The sequence below is a fragment of the Carassius carassius genome, chromosome 40 (genome assembly GCF_963082965.1).
Source record: "Carassius carassius chromosome 40, fCarCar2.1, whole genome shotgun sequence".
NCBI classification, from domain to species: domain Eukaryota; kingdom Metazoa; phylum Chordata; class Actinopteri; order Cypriniformes; family Cyprinidae; genus Carassius; species Carassius carassius.
Genome location: NC_081794.1, coordinates 25,311,242 through 25,338,138, shown reverse-complemented (window position 1 = coordinate 25,338,138; position 26,897 = coordinate 25,311,242). Strand labels below are relative to the sequence as shown.

Sequence of the window (26,897 nt, the reverse complement as noted above, 5' to 3'; positions counted from 1 at the left end):
TGCGATATTTAACCTGAAAATAAATAAATAAACAAACTAAGTAAAAATGTTGGCCCGGAAACTGAAGTGACTAAAAGGTTTTTTTATTTTATTTATTTTTTTATTTTTTTAAGTTAATCAAAATAAAAGTCACTGAAGGGTCGAATAATGTTATGTTATATTTAAAATGAAAGAGTGATTATGGATTAATCCATTATCAAGAACACTGAAATGCATCAAATGTTAGGTTCACTAAGTCAAGGAGAAAGGAAAGACACTGTAATGATACATATTCCAGGAGAGTGGTCATACTTTATGAATGCTCGTAAAATGCAGACTTTAATGGAATTTGCTGCTGACTGCACTGCGATGGGTCACAGTGAATCAGTCCGCAAAAAAATCCCAGCATTTAAGACAGCTGACGTTCTATGAATCACTTCTGAGGTTCACAGTCATACTTACTAACTTTAGTGGCCACAACTGAAATGTTGTGCTGGGCTATACTCTCCCTGTCCAGAAGCTCATTGGTGGAGATGGTTCCTCTGACAGGATCGATGTCAAAGAAGCTGTCCAGGTCACTCTTCCAGTCGATTGAATACCTGAAGAACAGAGAACAAATTTAGGGTCGACAGCTTGCGCCAACACAAACCCTCTTTTGGCTTAAAAAAATCCAGCTGTCAGTATTTACTAAGGACACGCAGTGTATAATTTGAGCTGAAAAGGCATGGACACATTTATTTTTGCAGCTGACCTTATTGCCCTTTCCCTTTCAGATGTAAAATTTATAAGGGAAGAGTATCTAAATGAATCATGCTCTGTGATTTACTAAGGCTTGCAATAGTTAATTTGTTGGTATTTGGGCCATTATTTAATGCCCCATAAAAGCATGTTTTAACACATATGTAACCTTGGACCACAAAACCAGTCAAATGGTGAGTCTGAAAGATGAATAAATAATCTTTCCATTGATGTATGGTTTGTTAAGATAGGGCAATATTTAGCCGAGACACAACCATTTGAAAATCTGGAATCTGAGGGTGCAAAAAAATCTAAATATTGAGAAAGTCACATTTAAAGTTGTCCAAATCAAGTTCTTAGCATTGCTTATTACTAATAAAAAAATATGTTTTAATATATATTACAGTAGGAAATGTAAAAATAAAAAAATCTTAATGGAACATGATCTTTACGTAATATCCTAATGATTTTTAGCCATAAAAGAAAAATGGATAATTTTGACCTATGCAATGCATTGCTGGTTATTGCTACAACTATACCCCAGTGACTTAAGACTGGTTTTGTGGTCCAGGGTCACATTTTATTTTATTTTTTATTTTTTTGCTTCTATTGTTGGTGGATTACCCACACCTGATTATAATGGTCTCTGTTTGTTTGCAACCTTACCCTAATTAGTGCTGCTCCTGGTAGATGGAATTTGTCATTATGGAAATGATCTTCTGCGTCTGTGTTCTTTAATTTGCACATTGTCAGTAAATCAACCGCAGAACTTTACATTCCTATCAGCACTTTTTTGGAATTGCAATCTCACACTAATTTGGCCTGTTTAGTCCTCGCATTCACTCTCTCATTTTTAACACACACAACCAAAAGCATAAGGATACAGTCACAAAGCTGACTGGACATTTATGATGTATGTTTTGCAAACTTAGCAACAAAAGAATTCTGAGCTGGACTAAATGCACTGGTTGTTTTTGTATATACATACGGTGGTATTTTTACCTGCTGATAACTCCTGCAGAGCTTAAAGGAGTCAAAACAGTGGCAGACATTCATTACACGCACTAATGGAGGAGATCTGCTGCAATGAGATGGTGGTTCAGTTGCCTGTACCAAACTGATGATTAGCATACTGTAACTCCCATAGTGAGGCATGCTTGAGCATTCTATTCATTTTAGGGTCGCATCTTGTGACATCACCTGATTTGGGTTTGTTTAGATGCATTTGATCTGTTTTGCATTCAAAGCCAAACCACACCAGAGTTCATTTCAAGTTCATTGTTTGGTGTGCACCAAGTTTCATTCTGCAGCGTTCACACTTGTTGAAATGAACCACAATAAAGGAGCAGAGTTTGTTTTAATCAAACCAAACCTGCCAAGTGCAACCTTTTTTTAGGGTTACATCTTGTGACATCACATCCTGTTTTGGGCTTGTTTAGATTGTTCTGGTCTGTATTGCATTCATATATCAGTTGAGCTGCACCAGAGTTCATTGCGAGTTCATTGTTTGACACAAAGCAAGGTTCATATGGCAGTGTTCACGCTTATTCAAATGAACCACAATAACAGTGCAATTGCACAAGTGTTTTTTGAGGGGCATTTTCACTTTAACTAGGTTAGGTACTACTAGATTAGTATCAAAGATGAACATAATGATACTCAAGAGTATATACTGTATTACATTTTTCTAATTTTCTCATCCTCACAGTTTTACACAGCCTTATTATGTTTGATTTAGTCATGCGGCAAGCTGGCATGAAAAGATTGTGCACTCCACCCATCCACCCATTCTCAAGTGGTACTTTACATGTGTCTCTTTGAGACTCTGCACACCAGTATGCATGAATATGAATAACTTTGAAAAAGTTGGGTTTTCATTGACCTTCTTCATGTTCTACTTGACGCTTTGGACTCATTCTCTCACTAACACTTTTGCAAACCTGTTCTGAACTCTGGACACATTAATGCAGGCTGATATTTTCAAAGCTGCTTATTTATTTATTTGTGGCCTGACCTAGAATTGAGCAAAGAGAAATGAAGTGGGAGCGCTGGGTGAGGTGAGATGCTACGGTGTTTATATTCTCCACAATTCAGCAGCTGCCTTGTTAAATTCACTCAAAAGGTGGTCAACAAATAACATCTGAGGATTTTCTGCATTTGCATTGGATTCTCAACAAAAGCCTTTGATGTTGTGATCCACAACCGTTAGGGGGCCCGGTTCTCCATAATAATCATCATAAATACCATACAAAGACTGCAGCTCTGGGAATGTAATGCATATAAAACCGACTCATCTGGAATTTGTGTTAATATAGCACTTTTCAAAGCACAATTTGAAAAAATTTGCAAACAAAGCAAACATTTGGGAAAAGGAAATATCTCAGAACCCTCAGAGTCACGTGCCGTCATGTATGAGAGAGAAGAAAGACTAAAATGTTCTGGCATTGTCATCATAAGCTTAATTTGAAAGCCAAATCTTTAATATGGAGATCAAACAAGATTGGAAAGCAGTGCATGCAACCCTTTTTTTTAATTTAAGAAAATTCATTATTGAATCCTCAATGTTCTATTTAATGTTCTATCAGGCCAATTTTGTTTACTTATATATATATATATATATATATATATATATATATATATATATATATATATATATATATAATTTTATTTAAAAATAATAATAATTTAACAGCCAATGCTGCTGCTGCTGCTGCAAAAAAAAGCTTCAAACTGATTTTCAATATGCTGCTTCATTAATCATTACAAGACTACGAGATTACAAAACAAACAGACTGATGAGCAAATTATTCATTGTAGAAAGTAGTTAGAGACCGACTCGACAGACCCTTGTCTGTACAGAGAGATGAAGCAGAACATCAAATTTGTCCTATTTTTCCAACTAACATGACTCTTTGTTCTATTGTGTAGGAGGATGTGAGAGTCAGTTAAACAATTGTGTGTCTCCTGAATTTTACCTCTTATTAACTGTTAGTGAATTGAATAGGACAGTCGCTGTAAACTGGGGTCAGTATATTCAAATGTCAACTCACAGATGAAACATTAATAAGTATTTGGAAAATAAAGCAAGAGCTGTGGGTCGATTCAGCTGAAATTGCAGCTTCGCTGGGCCCGAGATCCAAATGTGTAATGAGACTAATATCCCTGAGGAAAAGCTGAGTATGTTAAAAAACAAACATTCATAAATACAGGAACATCCAAGGACAAACTGATCTAAAATCAACATGAAATGCTGTTCAAAACCCATTTTGTTTCATAATGATTCATTTACAAGTGCAATTCTGAAAGAACATTTTTTTTAAAGATAAACATTTTATTTTCTTTGAAAAACACTGATGAATTATGCAGGCATTTAGAATGCTAAGAGGGTCAATTTTGATTTCACGATGACCTTAATCTGTTCTAACATCTTGGTTCTAGACTGTACTTCTCTGATCACTCCAGGAGCTATACAGCATTTCTAATGCAAATTCCTCCTTAGGGTGAACCTCTTATGTTGTATTTCCTCATTTTTCAGTTACTTTGGTTAAAAGCTTCTTCTAAATGTAGAACTACTCATGTAATTTACTGTACAGAACTCTACATTCCCCATTTTGCTCACTGTGGGGCTCTGTACTTTTCTTTGTTTGGTGTACCTCAAGAAAGGTTTCAGTGAACTTCCGTGCATGTTAACCACACAGCTTTGGACAAATGTACTTTTTCATAAGTTTGTCCATTTCTGATCTCTCTGCAGCTCTTTTCTTGACCCCTGAAGCTTGGAAAAACTTAAAAAGCTTTGGTGGAAGTCTCAGAAACCTTCAATACCAAAAAGCACTTTAGCTATTTGCGGCATATATATACAGATCGTATATACAGATCTTTAAAAGCTTTGTTCCCTTTGCATGGAAGCTCATTGGGGGACCATTGTTTTCCGATGAGGAAGTGCACATCTCCATTGAGCAATGTTACAATGTTTCTAAATAATTAATCAGGGAAGGCCAAAACAAAGGGGAAACAAAGCCCTTTCACTTATACAAATCTTTCCTTTGTCCATTTTGCTTTCTTACTGTATACTGAATAAAACATTCATAGAGAAACAAACTAGCTTGTGATGTTAGGTAGTTTTGGGAGCCCACAGTGGTGCATCAATGGTTTTGTCTTCTTGTTAAACTTTAAAAGTAATCTTAAGAAGTGCACTTCTAAAACATAATGGATTATAAAACAAGATAAATCTTTCAGCATGATGCCGTTTTCAGTGAACACAAATACTGTATATAGAAATGTGTAATTTGGCACACAACCAGTTGTTCCATGAAAAAATTAATGGTACAGTTCACCCCAAAATTTACATTTTGCTATTAATTACTCACCCTCATGTCAAGACCTTCGTTCATCTGAGGAGTACAAATTAAGATTTTTTTTAATTGTTCATTTTTTAAGGTTACGAGAATACTTCTTGTGCAAAAAAAAAAAAAAATACAAAAATAACTAAAATAACAACTTTAATTTGTCTCCTCTGCGTTACCCTGGCAACATTTTGGTGAGTATCACATACGAAAAAAACTTATACAACATATGAACGCAGATACATTGTTTACATTCAGATCAAAGAGTAAACTACGTACACAACGCAAACAATGTATCCGCGTATGGTGCTGCTGACACAGAACAGAATACGTTATTTATGAATGTGATCCTCTCCAAAATGGCGCCAGGGTGACTCGGAGGAGACAAATTGTTGAATAAAGATGTCATTTTTGTTTTCTTTGAATACAGAAAGTATTCTTGTAGCTTCGTAATATTACGGTTGAACCCCTGATGTCACATGGATTATTTCAACAAAATCTTTACTATGTTTCTGGACCTTGATCAGAGAGCTTTTGGAATTCAACAACAAACAAAACATCTTAATTTGTTTTCCAAAGATGAATGAAGGTCATAATTATTAATGCAAGATTTTTCATTTTTGGGTGACTATCCCTTTAAGTCTGTAACATCCTCTAAATATGATGCTCAAAGGCACAATAGTGATGGCTCGCTTCTTGCAAGGACTGAGCTTACAACCAGTCCCTATAGTTTTATTTTTTTATATGTGCTATGTTTGAATACCTGACTGGACTGTTTCCTGCGTCGAGATCCTGTGCTGTCACAGCTCCTATGATGGTGCCCTGTGGCGTGTCCTCATAAACATCCATCGTGTAGGAGGGTTTGCTGAAGACCGGAGGCTCATCCACATCCAGAATGTTTATCTTCACTGTCGCTGTGTCTTTGAACGGGCCAAAATTGTGGAACCGTGGATCCAGGTGTGCATTGGAGGCCTCCACTTTAAATGTGTATGCTTTTTTGGTCTCATAGTCCAACGGCTGGGGAAAGAGAAACAGGGATGTTGTAACTATAGCATCAGGTTAAAAAAAAGATGCTAACAGACAGCGTTCTCCGTATTGGCCACTCATTGAGGTCTTGCATTAAAGCTTAATTTTTTTTATTTGCGTTTTATCTTTTGCATAAATTGCTCGCTTTGGTCATTTCGAATGCGGGGTCTTTCTCAGATCTCGATTGTGTCACAATTGCTTTCAGGCATGTCAAACAAACAACACACTCTCCAGAAATGGTTCTCTCCTGCTCCCATGCACATTTTCTCCTGATTTTGCTCCCCTTCCTGTTGATTCAAGACCCCTTTTCTTCTGAAATCTATCTTTAAATTCTCACTTCGGTTCTTCTAAATCAAAGCTTGTCTGTCGTCAGTATGACAGCCGTAAAATGTACGTGTGTGGATGATTGTGGTCTTGCACCACTAAATCAAAGCAGCCCATCTAGAGATGAAAATCATACAGCGCTGTTGTACAATCTCTCTCTGTCAATCTGTCTCTCTGGGAGATGGCGATAGGGCAAAGGAGACAAAGATCATATATCTGACCTGTATACGGTTTCCATCATGAGCAATTTACTTTTGTATCATCTACAGATGAAAACAAACACCATAGGTAGAAATGAATAACACCCGCAGATCCGTAAATACACAGCATAAGCACTCTATATGGAACTAATATGTATTTTACACTAAAGCAAACAGCTGTTTAGCAGAGAAAGGAAAAGATGTCAACTTTGGGTGAGTGGAAACTTGGGATCATTTGGGATTTGGTGGTATCAGATGGTCCTTGCTGAAGTTTCCTCGTCAACTAAATCACATGGTGCTAATTAGACTCCCAATTAGGTGAAAGTGAACCTCCAAAACCTGCAGTTGCTAATTAGCTAAAGTTCTTGTTGACATGAAAAAAGACTCATTGGTATTACTGAAGTCTTAACTACATAATACAGGGGGAAAAAGCTCACAGTTGCCCACAAGTAATTAGGAACCAAGTCATTTTACATAAAATATATTTATCTAATTATTCAAACTAGCCTATGGCCTTCTGTGTTCCAGAGAGACGACACTCTTTGGTCTTTAGAGGCCAAAAGATGCATTGATATGAAGGTTGCAAGCAACAGAAAAATGGCAGAAAGGCAGTTTGCAGGGAAAATAGCTTGCTTTTCAGAAAAAAGGACATGTGGAGGACTTCAGTCTTCTTTAATATGCACAACGCTAGTATAACTGTATTTCCATCCTGATGACATTACGCCACGTCCCTCGTTTCAATCAGAACACATAGTCTTTGTATAGCTTCTAATTTGAAAGAAAAGCTATAAATTGCTCTCTGACTGCCATTTCATGTGGTTATTTTCCATCTTGGTTCCCTCAAAGGGATCTTTAGTGATGCCCATATTAAATTATGGCTGGATCTTCACAGTCACATTGCCTGAGAAAGGCCCGTACGACGTGTGATTTACTTTCCCCCCATGACGATATTTTCATTTATACTCCCCCAGAGTGACTTTTCAAGGTCACTTAAGCTTATATACTTTTTGGCCATATAACAGCTTTGCTTTGGTATAAATTAATTCGTAAAAAATAGAGAACATTAAAAAAAAGAGAAATAGAGATACTAAACAGCATCTGCCTCACCTCTGCACTAATGTTACTTCATAAAAACTGGATATTTGCTAAAGTCAGAAAAATGTCAAACTATCTTCTTTGTTCAGAATATGATATATTCCAATATAATAAAATAATTAAATATCTGATAGAGTTACAGATTTAAAAAAAAAAAAAAAACTGTCCAGCAGTCCATTAAAAATTACAAATAATGAGAAAAATATGAATGTGTTACTCATCTTTTCATTATTAATGAGGAATGAATGTAACTGTAACTGGATAACATTTTTAAAGTTTTATAATTACCGCATTTATTTGGTCAAATACAGTAAAAGCATTAATATTGTGAAACATTGTTTTAATTTAAAATAATGTTGTCTTTATATGTAATTTTAACTTGATGCAAAGCTGAATTTTCACTCCAAGGCTTCTCCATTAAACGTTCCTTCAGAAATCATTCTTATATGCCAAAGCAATTCCTGCTCAAAAAGCATTTCTTATTATCATCAATGTTGTATTTTGCTGCTTAATATTTGTGGAAATTGTGATACACTGCCAATCAAAAGTTTGCTGCATTTCTTTTTCACTATTACTAATATATGTATATATATATATATAGTTACATAAATTCCTTATTATTTTTTAATGCTGTTCTTTTAAGCATTTCATTCATCAATGTATCACCATTATGTGATATATATATATATATATATATATATATATATATATATATATATATATATATATATATATATATATTATTCACAGAATATTCTAATGATTTTTGAGGCATCATGTGACACTGAACAGTGGAGTAATTATGCTGAAAACTCAGCTTTAAAAATGACATCTTCAAATATATTAAAACAGAAACCAGTTATTTTAAATGTGGTAATATTTAACATTTTATATTTTAACTGCATTTTTGTTCAGATACTGTAAATGCAACCTTGGTAAGCACTTTTTTTTTTGATTGAATAATGAATAATGAGAAAAAACTAAAAAGCACTCCGTTACGCACATCAAATCAACACCTGTTCCACAACCATGCACATCAGATTCCCATTTGAGTTTTCCCGACAGGCCTGAGATGTGAGGTGAAAAGGGTGAACCAGACATGGCGTCCCTCCCGCCGCTCGTGTCCGGTGTTGATGGTGGACGGTGGACGTGAATGGTGATTAAATGTCAGAGGAAGCTGCAGGATTATTGGAGGTGAGGAGGTTTAGCCTAGAAGAATGTCAAGAGCATCATTGCCCTTTTAGTGTGTGTGAGTGGCCACATCACCCCAGCAGCCTCAGTTAATGACTTTACAACGAGACGGGGAAAAGAGAGAGAAAGATAGAAAAGATGCAGGAAGGGTAATGACAGTGACTCAAAACTAATGAAAGGCTGTTCAAGTGTGTCACTAGTAGTGATGAAACCGAATCACAATACGAAGACTAGTGTTTACGACAGCTTTTTCTCGTAAAGGTCCTTAATGCTTTATATTGTGCCATCAGCACTAAACCCTTGACCATGAGAAATAGAGCTGTTGCTTTTAACTGCATAGACATATTTGTACAGCCACTTACTGATTACACTTGAGTAGTTAAGACAAAACTAGCTTCTGAAATGAGAAAGAATATATTCTTCAAGAAAATGTTCACTTGTGTTAGGATATAGCATCCTGGATTATTATTATTTTTTTTTTACAAAATGTGCATTTTTCCTTGTCTGTCAGTCAATATGGGTCAGATTGAAAAAAAAATAACATGTCAAACAATCATATTTAAAATCAAAATATCTGGCAGTGAATGAATGAATTGAGACTACAAGGTGGTTTCAAGCTAATTTTCAGCTCCATCTATTGATTTGTTGTCACAATCAGACAGAAAATCCTGTGTTCTTGACAAAATAACCACATTTTGCACATCAAACATCCGATAACTATTAGCTATAAACAAAACAGATGAATTACACATCAACATTATTTAACTTAATGGTTGATGTCACCTTTAGTGAGTATTTTCATTACGAAGCATTGATCTTCAATTATAGGTCACAGTAACAGGACAATAACTCAAGGGACACACAGAAAACCTTAGCCATCAGTGTTGAAACAACACACACACACACACACACACACACACACAACCACAATAACAAGCTACAGAGAGAATGTAATTCTATATATTTGATTGTACGGGGGTTGATGGATCACTGATTTAACATTTATTTTTTCATTGCACTTCAGATGTTACAGTTGTTCCTCACAAGCATATTATGTAAAATGATTAATAACTGGAGGTTAATTCCCACAGGAGTGTTTAATACTATAAATAGCATTTTATTTATTTATTTATTTTTTAATGGTCTATTAAAATTATAGTTAATCAAATGTGACATTACAAATGCCACAGCCTGTGCTCTAGAAGTAAAAACGCTGAACTGTATGAATTTTCTGGTGTTGCTAACAGGATACTGTTGAAAAATCTGGGGTCAACAAGACTGATGTAATTTAAAAGAATGAAAAGATGCATACAATTGGTTACAGTGACAGTAAAAACATTTATAATGTTACAAAATATTTCTATTTCAAGTTAATTCTGTTATTTTGAACTTTCTGTTCATCAAAGAATTTAGAAAAAAAAATAGTACTACAGTTTCCACCGAAATATTAGGCAGAAACACTGTTGTCAACATTGATAATAATAAGAAAAGTTTCTAGAGCAACAAATAAATAATTAGAATGATTTCTGAAGGATCATGTGACACAGACGATGCTGAAAGCTGCATCACATGGATAAATTACATTTAAAATATTAAATATGAAACAGTTATTTAAAATTATAAGTCTTTCTTCACTACGTTTGAAATCAAATAGAAAAGCAGGAAACACACACACACTAACACACATTTATATATTTATATATATATATATATGTACAAAAATCAATAATGGAAAATTCCAATTATATATATGTGTGTTCGTGTCGTGTGTGTGTGTGTGTGTGTGTGTGGTGTTGGTTCCAATTTTTTCACAAAAGACTAAACTGAGTGTATTGTGTGTGCATATCTATGCATTTGTAAAAGATACAATAGGTCTGAAAATCTGAAAGCTTTGGTGAACGTTAATCAACATGCAAGATCAAAAGCTTCGGGAAAGGTGTTAGTAGTTCAGACAGTACGCGTATATGTGTACGTGAAGAAAATGCTCATTTCCGTATCTGCGCGTGCTGACACTTGAGCGTTACCAGAACAAAAGACACTTTAAATTCAGTACTTCATGCTAGTGAACTCTTTGATATGGTAATACGCTCCCTCCTTACACTGGTGTGAGTGCCCGCCGAGAAATCCAGACGATCGCAGCCCAAGCCGTCAACGCCAGTCGAGGGAATTGAACAATTGCACACCTGATCCTAAAACAAGCACCATCCATTGTGTGGGTGCAGATGCTCGGAGCCGTTCAATGCAATGTAAATATGTCTATCGTTAGCATTCTCCTCATGATTATTTCCAAAAGCGGCTTAAAAATGTAGCGTCACCATCCTCTGGTGAATTTCCACTGCAGCTCACAGTGTAGATGTTAGAGCACTTTGATGTAAAGTTCATTTTTATTTCCATTAGCATTTGGGATCTTTGCTTATCCATGGCAACCAATAGAAACTCCAGCAGACATTTTGCTCACACAGCCAAATACTGCATTATTCTATTCTTACTTAAGAGGATCTTTGTGAAATCAATAGCTATTATTAAAGTCAGGCCTTTAATCCTCAGGGCTTCTCTGCACGATATCAATACACCCTCCTATTAGTATGCAGAACTTGCTCGAAGCTTTTCGTAGTGTAATGCAGTTTGCCTTCATCTAAATAAGATTACAATGTGAAGCACCCGGAAAACGTGTACTTCTTTTTGTTGTTACAGTGTGCCTGTTAGCCTTGGCCTGTGAAATAGCTCTGAGTTTTCATGAAAGGCTCTTTTTTTGGGTTCGAGCCCATCAGATGCTCGCTCACTCACTCGCTCATGCACTTTCCTCTTTAGGAAACTGAAATAGGATGATGCATTTTTAATAAGAGCTTGGTTTGTTTGTGTTGGGAACAGTATTATACTAACACAACTTTTCTCATCCTCTTTTCAAGACTAGAATTAAATGGGACGCACTGAATCTTAATACGAGGATTCACTTCCTGCAGATGTCCTACGTGTGGCGGTTCTGTAGCTCAGAACAGAAATATTGTGAAATATTATTGCAATTTAAAAAAGCTACTTTCTATTTTAATATATTTAAAAATGTATTTTATTCTGATGGCAACTTTGAATTTTCAGCAGTGAAATGGACCGTGAAATATGATATTTTGTATGCATTTAAAAACATCTGAAAAGCAATTCTGGTCTACTTAATATGTGTACATTTTGTACATTTTGTACATGCTTATTCTCAGGAGTATTTTGCATAAAAGAGGGTTGTCTGATAACATTGCTGATTATCTATATATCTTTAACACAAAACTTAACATAATTATTAATCAAGAGTGAAATCCGTGCAACCAGTAACAACACTTTTGATTAGCGAAGATTTGACCAGTTGTGTAAAACAATATTAACATAATGCATTTATTTTAACAAAAATGCACCTGGAATAGAAATCTAACTTTTCAACTTTGACACATCATTTTAAAAGTACATGTTTAGTAGATGTTTAACCATGTGTTCCAGTGGATCTTAAGTGGTTTTGCTTCACGAGCCAGATTGTACATTGGGCATGAATTGGTGACTGATCACAGCACCAAAATTGTTTATCATACTAATGTAAATACATTAATAATAGCTGTTAAATTAATATAAACATTAATATGTACTGTATGGAAACCCATTTTTTTTACCACATAAGGGGAAGAAAATCATTTGGTAACTTGGTAAATCATAATTATTACAAAAATGTCATTTTATCTCATAATTTTAACACTGTATCTTATAATCATAATGTTCTTAATGTTCACTTTTTAACCAGATACATAATGAACTAGTATGTCATAATGTTGTATGTCATAACTTTTAAGCTCAAGTTACTTAGTATCTCATAAATTCAACTTTTTTTGTATCTCATTGTGGCGGGGGAAGCGTGGTTTAGCGAAGTCTGCAACGGGAGAGCGAATGAAGAGACGAGCGGTGGTAAGTGGTTCAGGTGAGAGACAAGTAACAGCTGGATCTCGTTGCAGTGATTGGCGTGGGGAACCGGTATTTAAGCCGCATGACATCCGGAGAAGGGCGAGAGACCTGAGGACTCGGGGAAGGACGCAGCAGCAGCAGCGCTGAAAGTGAATCCTTAGGGACGAGTGAACGAACGTTAACAGGAGTGTTTATGCGCATGTGGCGCGACTTTGTTTTCTGTTTTGTTTTCTTTTTAAAAATAATAAAATCTTCCTCGAGCCTCAGCAAGCCGACCCCGTTCTCCTTCCTCTTTGATCACTGAACCTTGCTACACTCATAATTTCTCATTTGTATGACATACTTTTGACATTTTTTTTTATCACATAATCACCTATCATGTCACAATGTTTACTTTTAATCTTGTACATACTGATTTAGAAAATCATGTTTACGTTCTATCTTATAATGAAGACTTTTTGTCATAAAATTAAATTTTATCTCATCTTTTCTGTGCCCATTTTCCCATTTTCTGTGGGGAAGTTGTGGCCTAGTGGTTAGAGAGTTTGACTCCTAACCCTAAGGTTGTGGGTTTGAGTCTTGGGCTGGCAATACCACGACTGAGGTGCCCTTGAGCAAGGCACCGAACCCCCAACTGCTCCCCGGGTGCAGCAGCATAAATGGCTGCCCACTGCTCTGAGTGTGTGTTCACAGTGTGTGTGTTCACTGCTGTGTGTGTGCACTTTGAATGGGTTAAATGCAGAGCACAAATTCTGAGTATGGGTCACCATACTTGGCTGTATGTCACGTCACTTTAATTATGACTTGGCATGTCACATGTTTATTTTTAGCTAGTACATCATTGTCTGCTTTTATCTCATTATGACTCAGTATCTCATAATTAAACATTTTTCCATAATTATGACTATGTCATAAGTTTGACTCATCTTATAATTGACTTATGTCATAATTTTGACTCTTTATCTCATAATTATGACTTGTACTTTGTACTCTCATTATGTATGACTTACTACAGTGTCTGATAATTATGATTTACCAAAGCATGATGGCTTTTCTTATGTGGACAGGTCCTCAAAGGTCCATCAGAACAGACCTGCGGCCCATTTTCTGTTCATGATCCACTAATTGAGAACCTTACCCATGAAGTGACTGAATACAGTGACAGATTCTCTTATGCTAACACACAACCACACAACCAAACTCATAAACTGAATCTCACAACACTGTTCCATGAGTATTAGCCAATACATCAATCTTGACATTGTTTTGATATTGGAGGTAAACATATCAGATTGCATTGAACAGAACTGGTTGGAAACAGACAGTAAAGCATGTCCCAACCACAGCAGAGTTTGAGGACACATACAGCCCTTTATTTAGAACTGGCAAAGCATGCATAGCCCTCTCCTGCTAAAATGAGTTTTCTGTGTCAATAATTCTTTTTTCAGCAGAGATGTTTGATGTCTTCATTTACATTGTGTTATATCACCATACTAAAGAGGTAAAATGATCTTTTGGGTGTCTGAAAGACATACTGTAAACACAAAACTAGGGCACAACAAATGTATATTTCACAGTTTTGATTTATATATCTGCAGGCACACATAGTTTTATAACACACCTTTGAATTTTTTTGATTTATGACATTTGGAGGTATGAAATATCCCCTCTAATAACCTCAGTTCACAGCACTGACACAAACAAACTGCTAACATCCCATCTCCCTCAGACTGCTGCTCTCAGCAAAAGTTTTTTATATCCCTTTTTCTTTCCACATGGTTTGCATGCTGACATCCTTGCACACACACACACACACACACACACACACACACACACACACACACACACACACACACACACACACAAACACACTCTCTCTCTCACACACACACACACACACACACACACAAACACACTCTCACACATACTGTATACACATATTTGAAGTCTTTGATATGCATTATTGGATATTATCAAGCACACATTATCAGATGTTTGCCACTGCACTTGTCTGTCATGTCATAACATCTCACATTCACACATGCATGCATGAAGGTAAACAAGCTGTTTCTGTTTCCAAATATGATTTCATTCATCTCAGCTATAGGGATACTACCATTTTGTTTATGCAGAATATAGTATGTATACTGTGCATAAATACTTATGCCTATATGGTGCATTGTATACATGTTTTATTTATTTATTTATTTTTATTTTCACATGCATGACATACTTTTCACATGCATGGCAATTTAATACTATGTACCATAATACAATGTGCTTGATTTGATAATCCATTTCCAACTAGAAAAATTAACAGGAAGTGACATGATCCACGGTTTTTAATAATACTGCCAAATGTAAAGACATTCAATAAAAATAATGCATTACAAATGCTAAATCATTGCAAGGTGATAATTAAATGTCACTCACTTATTCATCTCAATGGCAGTTGCTTGGCTAAAGCTTGTATTCCCATTTATTTTTCACACTCTCTGATCACATTGTTTTACAACACATTGAAAGGTCACAAGACAAAAACGTTGCATACTACCGTTTGAAATCTTTATTGCTGCTTAATGCATTCTGTTTCACACACTAGTTTACATATATAACTAGTAATAGTAGCAGTATTCAGTGAGACACAGGCTAGTATTCCATTCTGAACTTTGCCTTTTTCATGTATTTTAGCAATATATTAACCAGGAATCACCTATAGGTGGCACTGCCTACTCCTTAATAAAACCTACAGGATGTGCTCCTCTTCCCAAACAAACACATGGAGAAAAATGTGCTAAAGTGAAATGAACATGGATAAACAAAGCCATCCAATGTGGTTTTCGCACCAAAGACTTTGCTCCTTCCCAACTGTTCTCAAATCAGGTGATAATGCTTTTAGATTTTTTTTTTTTTTTTATCATGGAAGTGGTGAATCATTAAAATCCCAGTGACTGTGGCAGTTTGAACACTTTCAGCTGATTTATAGATCAAACAGCACATTAATGACATATTTAATGGGGGATGAGAATCTCACAGCGAGTAGGACACTGAGGTCTATAAGCCTCTGCCTTATTTTTGTGGCAACTGAAGAGGCTAAAGTTGTATTGACATTCTGCCATGGATATCCATCTGCCTCACACTTTTCTTGTAATGTTTTGTTGGCCTCTCTGCACCGCAGATTATATTTAATATTTTTTGTCACTGTTTCTTTGTTTAAGTGAACTATGTGATAATTAGAAGGCTTGTTATTCTGTTGCCAACTCTAAGGCAGTGGGAGATGGTGAGATCCTGTGGGATCAGACTTCTTTCACAAAACTTAAAAGAAGAATTGCTTTTGTTTACTAATGGGAGAAATTAACATCATTTGTTTTTGACGACTAATCATGAGCTGACCCACTTACAGGGAATTTGGGGCTGTAGTTTCTTCACACCCTGGCACAGAATGCTGACTTGTGTGAAATATAAGGCTCCCAACGTGTTTACACTGCAACCTGACATTGTTTGTTATATATGTGTATGTGTGAATACTGTATATACAGCTCACCAGTCAAAAAAAGGCCTTATGATTACAAGGCTGCGTTTATTTGATAAAAAATACAGTAATATTCTTATAATTTAAAATAGAGGTTTTCTGTATGATATTTTTAGTTCCTTTTTATTTTTGTAATGGCAAAGCTGAATTTTCAGTATCATTCCTCCAGTCTTCAGTGTCACATGATCCCTCAGAAATTCTTCTAGTTTACTGATTTTCTGCTCAACAAACAATGTTATCAATGTTGTTGTGCCGCTTAATATTTTTGTGAAAACTGATTTTTTTTTTTGTTTCTCCCCAGAGTACATGACGAATAGAAAGTTCAGAAAATCTGCATTTATTTGAAATATTATTATTTATTATATATTAATAATAATAATAATAATAATAATATTATATAGATCATAATTGCCTTTATGGTTAATTTCGATGAATTATTATTATTTATTTTCAGAATATGATAATCATTTTAAATGTAATTAAATTTATAAAAAAATTAAATTAATTAAAAAAAAACATTAACCCACAGTATAAGTTGATTAAAAGTAGATTTTCATTGTGACTTTGTACTGTTAAAAATTTTCAACCCTAATTGTGACAGCTAGCTCTTTTTCTGCTAAGTGTGAAATGTGTGAGGTCTTTTGCATAAAAGCAGCTCCTCTATATTTAGTGTTTCAATTACTGCTTTCACAAAACACTCGTTTCATTTACAATTATTGACAGACACACAAATATGCTGCAATTCACAAAGCATTTTAATCTGACAAGAGCATGCTTTGAGTAGAGCTGAAGATAAGGGAATACGTGACTCGCTAGGTGTGTATCTGTGTATGTGTGTGTGCATGCTCATTATTGTGTTGGTGAGTGTTTGCTTGAGGAATTGTAAATAGGGATGTTCCGCACGATTGTGGCGGGGATCGGCAGGGCCTATTGTTTGCTTTAATCGCTACTTTAGCCGAGAGGCTGTCTAAACATTTTGGCAAGCTCCTGTGCCGCCCATGTTCACGCTGACACTAGAGCAGGTAATCACTCAGAATCCTTAAGCCTTGATGATCCTCTCTACACACAGACATCGCCATTCAGCCAGAGCCCTGCTATAGTCTTCAACTTCATTTCTTTGCTTTTTACAACATGCTAGCATTTCTATCTAAACTGAAGGACATTGTTCAGTAGTTTAAAAACATGTAATGCAACATTAGCTTACCGCATCTGCACACCGTAGACTGGTACAATGGGCTGTACTGAATATTGAATATACAGCTATGATTCCCCAAACTGTAATATTACATTTTGATTTACATTAAAAATTTTCTAAGAAGATTTCTCAATTATGTGCCATTAGACAAGTTTGTAATTTCTCCTTGTCTTGAGAGTGTTAAGACCGAGATGCTTCAATAGCTTTGAATTTCAGAAAAAATAAATAAATAAATATATATATCTGCTTGGCAGCAATGGCAGTCAAAATTGTGAGGAATAAACATTTTCTGTAGCAAAGGAAAAATTTGACTTATTATTGTGAAATATTGTGTAATAATAGAAATACTATTTTTACATAAATATAATATTGTATATGGAATCATTTTACTACATTTTACGAAAAAAAAATAACAAAAAAAAAAGGTTATTATTTCCTAAATTATAATTATGACAAAATAAAAGTTATGACGAAAGATTATATTTTATGTTTGTATGTCATTTCCAACTTTTTCATGTCATAATTAGCAAAGAGAAAAATTAGCTTCAATACTTTACTGGATATACATTTTTGCATCAGTTTCTTCCCTTATACAGAGTATAAGCCTATAACCATACATGTGACCCTGGAGCACAAATCCAGTCTTAAGTCGCTGGGGTATATTTGTAGCAATAGCCAAAAATACATTGTATGGATCAAATTATAGATTTTTTTTATTAATGCCAAAAATCATGAAGAAAATAAATAAAGATCATGTTCCATGAAGATATTTTGAAAATGTCCTACCATATCAAAACTTATTTTTTAATAAGTTATATGTATTGCTAAGGACTTGGATAACTTTAAAGGCGATTTTCTCAATATATTCAGCTTTCAGATAATGTATTAATCTCAGTTTAAAAAAAAAAAATACCATTATGACTGGTTTAGTGGTCCAGGGTAAAATATTATACTATTATACTATTTATTAGCGATACCTACTGCATACTGCCTACTTTTAAAATATAATGTTAAACTATAGTATATGCAGTATGCAATGAGAAACAGTTCAAACAGTTGTATGCTACAGCGTTTATCATGACCTCTATTGCATGTGTAATTAAGCTCTGTATTGCATTGTTGGATACCGTGCCATACTATGATCTAGTGCAATGGTTCCCAACTCTGGTCCTGGAGGCACCCCAACACTGCACATTTGCATGTTTCCTTTCACTGACACACACATTTCAGGTCATGGAGTCTCTACTAATGAGCTGACGACCTGAATCAGGTGTGTTTGATTAAGGAAACATGCTTATTGTGCAGTGTTGGGTGCATCCAGGACCAGGGTTGGGAACCACTGCACTAGACCATAGATTGACACTGTATCCAAAAGTGCAACAGTGCAGTGGTTCTCAAACCTGTGTATGTCTCCCTAATCTAACACACCTGCTTCAACTCGTCAGCTCATTAGCAGAGACTGCAAGACATGAATTGGTATGTAGAACACCCCCCCCCCCCCCAGAAACCTCTTCACCTCATGTAAGCTGTGGCTTGTAGGGCACACGCTTCAATTCTCTCACTGTGGAGAAAGAGACGGCGTCTCCACACTGGCAGGATTGCTGCCTGCCTGGACCTCCTATTGAGGAGAATGCATCATACTGTCTCAGTGTTGGCACGACACACACTCAAACTGAGGGGTAAACAGAGACAATGCATGCCCACAATACATCTCTTGCTCTCTCTCAGTTGTTCTGGCTTGCAGGATGAAAGATGGAGCGAAAATAACCGCACTCATTTTTCTAACATTGTCCACACCTATAATTGGTGTCTTGAACCCCCAAGAACACAGACAATGCAGTGAAACCTGTTACTGGATTGCCAGGCAAGTGTAGGGAACAATCATAATTCCATCTCTTTAAACCTCAGTGGGGGGTAAAAGGTTGTGCACTGGAAAAGAAAAGGAAAAGAACAAAAAGCATGCTGATTTAGCCTTTAGTGCTGCGAGACTGCTGCTCAATAATCTATATTTCTATGGTAACTGAGATGCAGATGTTTTGGATGTGGAAACGGTTGCTGTGAAAAATGCACAAACAAGACTAATAAAAATTTACCATTTACTTTGCGTTTCTCAAAGAGGATTTTCTATATTTTGTTATGTTATATTATAATTATTGTCATTATGATGACATTTTCCCTTGCCAAATTTATTGTGCACAGTATATATAATATTATTTAATTTTAGTCTTTATTCTGATTGATCAAGTGTGCAAAGTTCCACTTGTCTTTATATCATTGACTATGGCATATTATGTGTGTAACTGCAGGAGATGTTCACAGGCAAACTCAATATAGACCTGACACTAACATTCCGGCTGTTTGGATGGCATCAGTTGATGGTTGCCTATTGTTTTATGACATACTTTCTTAGCTCTGCCTCCATATCCCCTGTGATTCTTTACACGGCGTGTTGACAAAGAGAATTTCAAATCACAACGAAAACATTTATAGCTTCAGCGATTTAATAAGAGAAGTGTTTGTGACTTTGAGTGTGCATGTGTCAGGTTTTATGGGAACTCTTGGAAATGGTGCAATGCTCTATTCCTGGAGGTAACCTCTTGTCATCTCTGCTTTCTGGAAAATACGACAGGCAGCTATAATGAAATCATGATGCTGTTTTTTATTGCAGGGGTTTTTTGTTGTGTACATGCAATTATTAGATTTCTTTATGCAATGTTGCATCCAAACTGATAGGTCAACTAGTGATTTTAACTGAGTCTGACAGTACATCCGCTTGAAATAACATTATGAGTTCAGTCGAGCTCCAAAAGCAAGGCAAAAGCAAAATCTACTTTATGTTTGTTTGTTTGTTTTTAATATTTTATTCTACAAGGACACATTAATTTACTTAAAAGTAAAAGTAAAGACATTTATATTGTTAAAAAAAGTTATATTTCAAATACATGTTGTTCTTTTGATCTTTATAGTCATAACAAAATAAAATAAAATCCTGAAAAACATATCCACAAAAATATTAAGCAGCAAAACTGTTGTCAACATTGCAAAAAATAATAAATAAAAAAAATAAATACAGTATTAATATATAAGAGCCAATAATAACAGAGTACTAAATCAGCATATTAGAACTATTTCCAATCAATGGCTGTTGAAAATTTAGTATTGCATCACTGGATTTTATTGTCTTTTTAAAAAAAATAAAAAAAAATAATAATCTAATATATGTCTTGGTGAGGATAATTAAAAAAAATCTGGGCTAACTGTTACAGCTTCACAAAGCAGGTAAACCTTACTCAACACTATGAGGAAATCCTTTATTCCGCAGAAAAATAGCTTAGGTGATTCAATCCTGAAAATAAACACTTCTGTCGCTCCTAGAACGTATGTGATAGATGACATCTAGGATGCATTGTGGAGACGTGGGGATTCCTGGCTGTGATGTTGTCATGCTTGCTGTGTGCGTTTAGAGGGAAACATATGGACACAGTTAGTGCTCCCCACCCTCATATATCTCCACTAACACTTCCAGAGATCAGCGCAGTGCGGGTTTGGTAATATTACACCAGCACACTGTCCCGTACAGGGAAACACTGCAGTTGTTTTTATTGACATGGCTGTTCTCATTCAATAGGCGAAGGCACGGCTGAGATAATATTAAAAGATGTGTGCCGTGTTAAGTCATGTCACGCTGCCAGTATTTAAGTACTGGGCTCAATTCAAATCCTAGAAAGTCACCTTGCACACTCTCCAGAAGAGCTGAACGTTGTAGTTTACCTTTGGGGGAGTTCTTAATGTCAGACACAATTACCCCAAAGTGCGCTTAACTGCAGTGTTTGAGTGATGTTTTGATAATGTGGTTGCGGCTGGATGAATGATGAGATCTCTGTCATTTTCTAGGTACGGTTGAATCATGACAGTGTTGAAGGTCTGTGGTAGCGTGGATAGACTCTGGCCTAGAGGAAGACTGATTTACATGCATGCTAACTTAAACACAATGTCATTTCTCTGATTTCTGCATTTAAAAGTGTTTTTTGTTCTGTATGGTTAAAAACTTGTGAAAACTGGCTTGGAAGTTTCACAAGGGATAATTACCTTGATTTTACATTGTTTTCTTCATACATGATATGACTTACTACTACTTAAAAGCCAATAATAACTGAGTACCAAATCAGCATATTAGAATTATTTCCAATCAATGGCTGTTAATTATTTTTTTAGATTAAACTGAATTAATAAATGCACAAATGTTAATGTCACTCTTTGTTTTGATGATTGAATTTTTAAATGCAATAATCAGTGGATTTATTTACCAAGTAATACTAATTAACTACATGTACTTACTATATGGATAGGGTTAGGATTAGGGTTACTTGCATGTAATTATGCATGATTGATTGTTATTATAATAGTACAGTAAGTGCATGTAACATGTAACAGACACCTTAATTGACAAAAAGACAACTGTTTTTATTTTACAGGTGTGTGTACTTACAATTAAATCTTTCATGGTTTTGCTTTTAAAAGTCAAGCTTGTGTGTTTTTGTTCTGCATTGTGAGTCTGTAGCAGCCTGTGGAAAACTGGTATTTTTACACAAATTTGACAATTACAGCTTGATTGGAAATTTAACTTTTCTTTTTTTTTTTTTTTTTTTTTACAATTTTACAAGAGATAATTATATTGAATGTGTTGCATTTATAGATTTTAAGATTGAAAGTCTGCCACAAGGGTAAACCAGAAGTATTAGAAAAAAATAATTGATGAGATGTTTTTAAAATTCTAATGTGACCTTCTTATAATAATAAAAATAACTGCTGAGTGTTTAACCTGTATATGTATTTGCTGTTAGTACATATTGCACATTAAATGAGGGTTTACCTTTTTGAGCATGATGATTCCCTCCTGGTTGTGCTCATTGGTGGTGATATCAAACATGGCTCCTCCATCTCCAGGGACGATGTTGTATTCCACCTCTGCGTTCTTTCCAGTGTCCAGATCATGAGCTTTGATTCGGCCAACCGCTGACCCGACTGCTGATGACTCCGGTACACGCAGGTGGAAGATGCCTGTAGAATCAATGAGTTTTTTAAAGCACATGCGACTAGTGTTGGGGAAGCTGCTTTAATAGTTGTGTTAGTTATATTTGGAATAACATGCTCCCATGAACTGCTCTATTGAAGGAATAGACAAAAAGGATTTTTTTTCTCCTGAAAATGTACTCACTTTCAGGCCATTCAAGATCTAGATGGGATCAGAACAGATTTGGAGAAAGTTAGCATTACATCACTTGCTCATTATTGGATCTTCTGCAGTGAATGGGTACCGTCATAATTCGAGTCCAAAAATATATCAGTAATCCACAGGACTCAATAATATGCATTAATAAAAAAGCAATAATATGGATAGAGGAGTCTAATGTTAAAATTGTCCTTGATTTGTTTCTTACAAACACACAGATTTATTAATTAATTGATGGACTGGAGTTGTGTGGATTATTGTGATGTTTTTACCAGCTGTTTGTACCCTCATTCTGACGGCACCCATTCACTGCAGAGGATCCTTTGATGGGCAAGTACTTTCTACAAATCTGTTCTGATAAAGAAACTAATTCATCTACATCGTAGATGGCCTGAGGGTGAGTAAATTAGATTTTTAGGTAAACTATTCCTTCAAGAACATAAATATGCACTATATTAAGCAAATAAATGGCATCAGTTATGATTTAATCTTCATCGTCTTATATTTCTGAATGCACATTTACAACATATCCACATTGCCACAATATTCTTCCTCCTGTGCCAAAATTCAGAAGTTGGCAACTCTAGAGAGGACATTATTGTTGGAGAGAGCATTTGAGATGATTGGCTGTAAATATGACAGAAAAAGCAGTGATGAAGTGTTGGTTTCACATTACTCTGCTACTTTTTGGAAAGTGCTTGTTTTTGGCAAGCCTACACTAAATTGAAAACAGCTGAGCTAATGCCGTGCTATTAAAAATATAGTTAAGTTTATAAAATTGCTACTTTTGGTTAGTAATGCCGGTGAAGATGTGCACAGTAGGCACAAACAGATCATGCTGATTAGTAAAAAACTAATGTGTTGAGAGCCCCCCCCCCCCAACACACACACACACACACACACAAAAACACCTCAGCTAATTAAGAAGTCATTAGATGCATTAGTGCAATGCACCAAAAAACAAACAACAAGAGGGAGCGGGAGGCAGAGACATGGCCCAGAATGCAGCAGTCATCATAGTGCCATCCTCTGAGACGTGCTGATGGAAATCTACTTCGCTCCCAGGGTATTACCAATATTTACACAGCGAGGAAACCAGTCGCTGAAACCCAACATTATTTTTTATTTCACCATTTCTGAGTGCAAATTAAGCCTTTTTGCATGTACTTGTTTAAAGACTTATTCCAGTGGAAAAATAAACAAAGAATATTTTTTAAGTATGTAAATGCATAAAATATGAGACTGTTAGATAGAAGCTGTGAACAGGGATGGTAAGAGGCTGTCTTGTGTTTTTTGAAGCACCTCCTGTGACAGGCCTCTCCAAAAATGTGATGCTCAGGTTAAAAGAAGTTCAGCAGCTTTTAAAAAGCACTTCACAATTTTGCGTTATTTCCCCCCATTCCACTGGCCACATCTTTTTCAAAGCAAATCCACATGCTTTTTGGATGGCCTAAGACTCAATGTACAGTACATGACTTATTTGCTGTCAGGAAACTCTGGTTTCTCTGAAATCTCATTAATTCATATATCTTACACTTACTGTAAGAATAAAAAAAAGTGTGTGTGTCTGTGTTTTCTTTCTACTACCCCAGAGATGCTGTTAAATATGCTGCCTTTCTTCTTTTATGCAAACAAAATTTATAGATTCAAGATTATTAATTTATTTTTAAAGAAATTTTTTCTCTATGAATGCATTAAGTTTTTAAGCTTCCTCGTGTGTATTAAAAATACATTTTTGCGTTACCTGTTAAAGGTTTAGACACACTTGCCTGAATTGAAGTTTATCATTATATAAAAAACATTTTGGTATAAAGCTTTATGCGTAAATACTTTAAATGCGTTTGGTGGAATGAATAAATTGTGCCTGCAATCATTTATTATTATTATATTATTATTATTATTATTTTACAGAACTACAGTTTTCTATTCATAAATAGAGCTGACTGCATACTTCTGAACACTTTTCATAAAGTTTTAAAAGCTTCTCTTTTATTTTAATTAATACTTTAAATTAAATACACTTAAAATAAATATTTTTTTTATATTTTTTTAACATTACTGAGTAATAATTAAATTTTTTATGGAATTATGGGATTATAAATGAACAAATTGAAGTTCTAATGTTAAACAAATAATAATAATAATAATAATAATAATAATAATAATAATAATAATAATAATAATAAATACTTCAGTATAATACACATGCTTGCATTTGATAGTTTTATTGGCTTCATTATTGATCTGAAATATGGATAAGAAAAGAACAAGTAGGTGCATTCAAAAATCTCACTGATTTGAGTTTATGTTATACAGAGTGGCTTACTTTTGGAGAACCTGGGTGGGTTGTCGTTGACGTCACTCAGGGTGATGTTGATGGTGGTGGTCCCTGCCAGACCCCCTAACTGTCCGCCCATGTCTTTGGCCTGGATGAGGACCTGATACAGCTCCTTCACTTCCCGGTCCATGTTGGGTAGAGCTGTCCTGATGACTCCTGCACACACATCGAAAGAGAGCCAGACTGTGTTAATGGAAAAAAGAGACAAGAGAAAAGGACGATAAAGGGATAGTGAGGCAGAAAGAGAGTATTACAGGCAGGTATCAGTGTGTGGAGACAATTGGATTACAGAAAAGAGGGTAAGGTGAGGAGAAGAATAGGGTTCAGACCTGAGAATCAGGCTTGCTGAGAAAAGGATGAGAATGGTAATCTAAAATAACAGACGCAATTGAGATAAGAAAATTGAGAGAGGCAAAAAAGGGAAATGGATGAAGTTCTGCTGCATTGTGGAAAGGAAACTGAAGCAAATTGAACTTAAAGGTGTAGCGTGTCAATTCTGTGCTATTATCAGTGTCCTGAAAATCTGTCTTGCCTCACAGCACGACTGAACCCAACTATATTTGTGTTATTTTATGGTTTGAATTAGTGTTTGGGTAGTTTACACGGCAACGATGTTTTGGGGACTGAAAATGCATATTTTTGGAAAATGGGATGAAAATGCCACCGTTGTCATTTCCATGTAAACACTCAAAACGGGAATCTTTGAAAACGGTAACGTCATGCACGTGTGTAGTACGTGTTTGGTATGTAGACATGCGATTTTAAGTACAGAATATACAAGGTCTACAATATGTACAATAACTATACAGATAAGTATTATTAACATAATTTACAGATTTTAAATACTATTAGCATGATATACAGATAGGTGTGCTATGAACATACTGTACAGGTGAATTATGTAAAAGTGTACGTACACTATAGGCAGAACAATGAACATAATTACACTATTGCAATGAACAGTAAAGTGCATAGAAAATATTTCAGTGTGCAAATGGATTATTCAGTGTTCCTGGATGAACAGACACTAGTGCAAGTAATAACAAGTTACTGTTTTTTTTTTTGCTTGTTGTAAATAAATAAAAAAATCGAATATACAACATATACCGTATTTTTCGGACTATAAGTCGCACCTAAGTATAAGTTTCATCAGTCCAAAAATACGTCATGACGAGGAAAAAAACATATATAAGTCGCACTGGACTATAAGTCGCATTTATTTAGAACCAAGAACCAAGAGAAAACATTACCATCTCCAGCCACGAGAGGGCGCTCTATGTTTTCATGTTTTTCATGTCTACAGGAGCACCGAGCAGCATAGAGCGCCCTCTCGTGGCTGTTGACAGTAATGTTTTCTCTTGGTTCATTTCATTTGGTTCATGTTATGTCAAATTAAATTTGATAAGTCGCACCTGACTATAAGTCGCAGGACTAGCCAAACTATGAAAATAAGTGTGACTTATGGTCCGGAAAATACAGTAATAATCACTTCCCTACAGGTACTGTTTACTTACAAGGTGACATTGCCAACTACTGGCCTGGCATGTGTAACACAGCATTTTTGGCTGTTTTCAAAGATATGTGTAAACGTGAATCGTTTTGAAAATGTTGTCGTATATATGTGAAACGTTTTAAAAACGTATGGGAATTTTTTTTTTTTTTTTTTTTTCATTTTTGACTACATCGTTGTAGTCCTGCCTCACAAAATGCACTGGCTGATGAGATGTCACCTTTGTTTTTTAATACCTTAATCATGGTCGTGTG

The 26,897-nt window shown here is 35.4% G+C and overlaps 1 protein-coding gene across 1 annotated transcript in view; it reads right to left on the bottom strand.

Annotated features, from left to right (window-relative positions):
- Window positions 1-26,897, bottom strand: part of LOC132122465 (cadherin-12-like) — a 117,602-nt gene that overhangs the window by 14,885 nt on the left and 75,820 nt on the right. The window contains exons 5-8 of the mRNA XM_059532753.1: window positions 25,122-25,289; window positions 22,436-22,623; window positions 5,824-6,077; window positions 442-578 (exon numbers count right to left, since the gene is read on the bottom strand). Coding sequence (XP_059388736.1) covers window positions 442-578; window positions 5,824-6,077; window positions 22,436-22,623; window positions 25,122-25,289 — 747 coding nt within the window. The remainder of the gene's footprint in view (window positions 1-441; window positions 579-5,823; window positions 6,078-22,435; window positions 22,624-25,121; window positions 25,290-26,897) is intronic.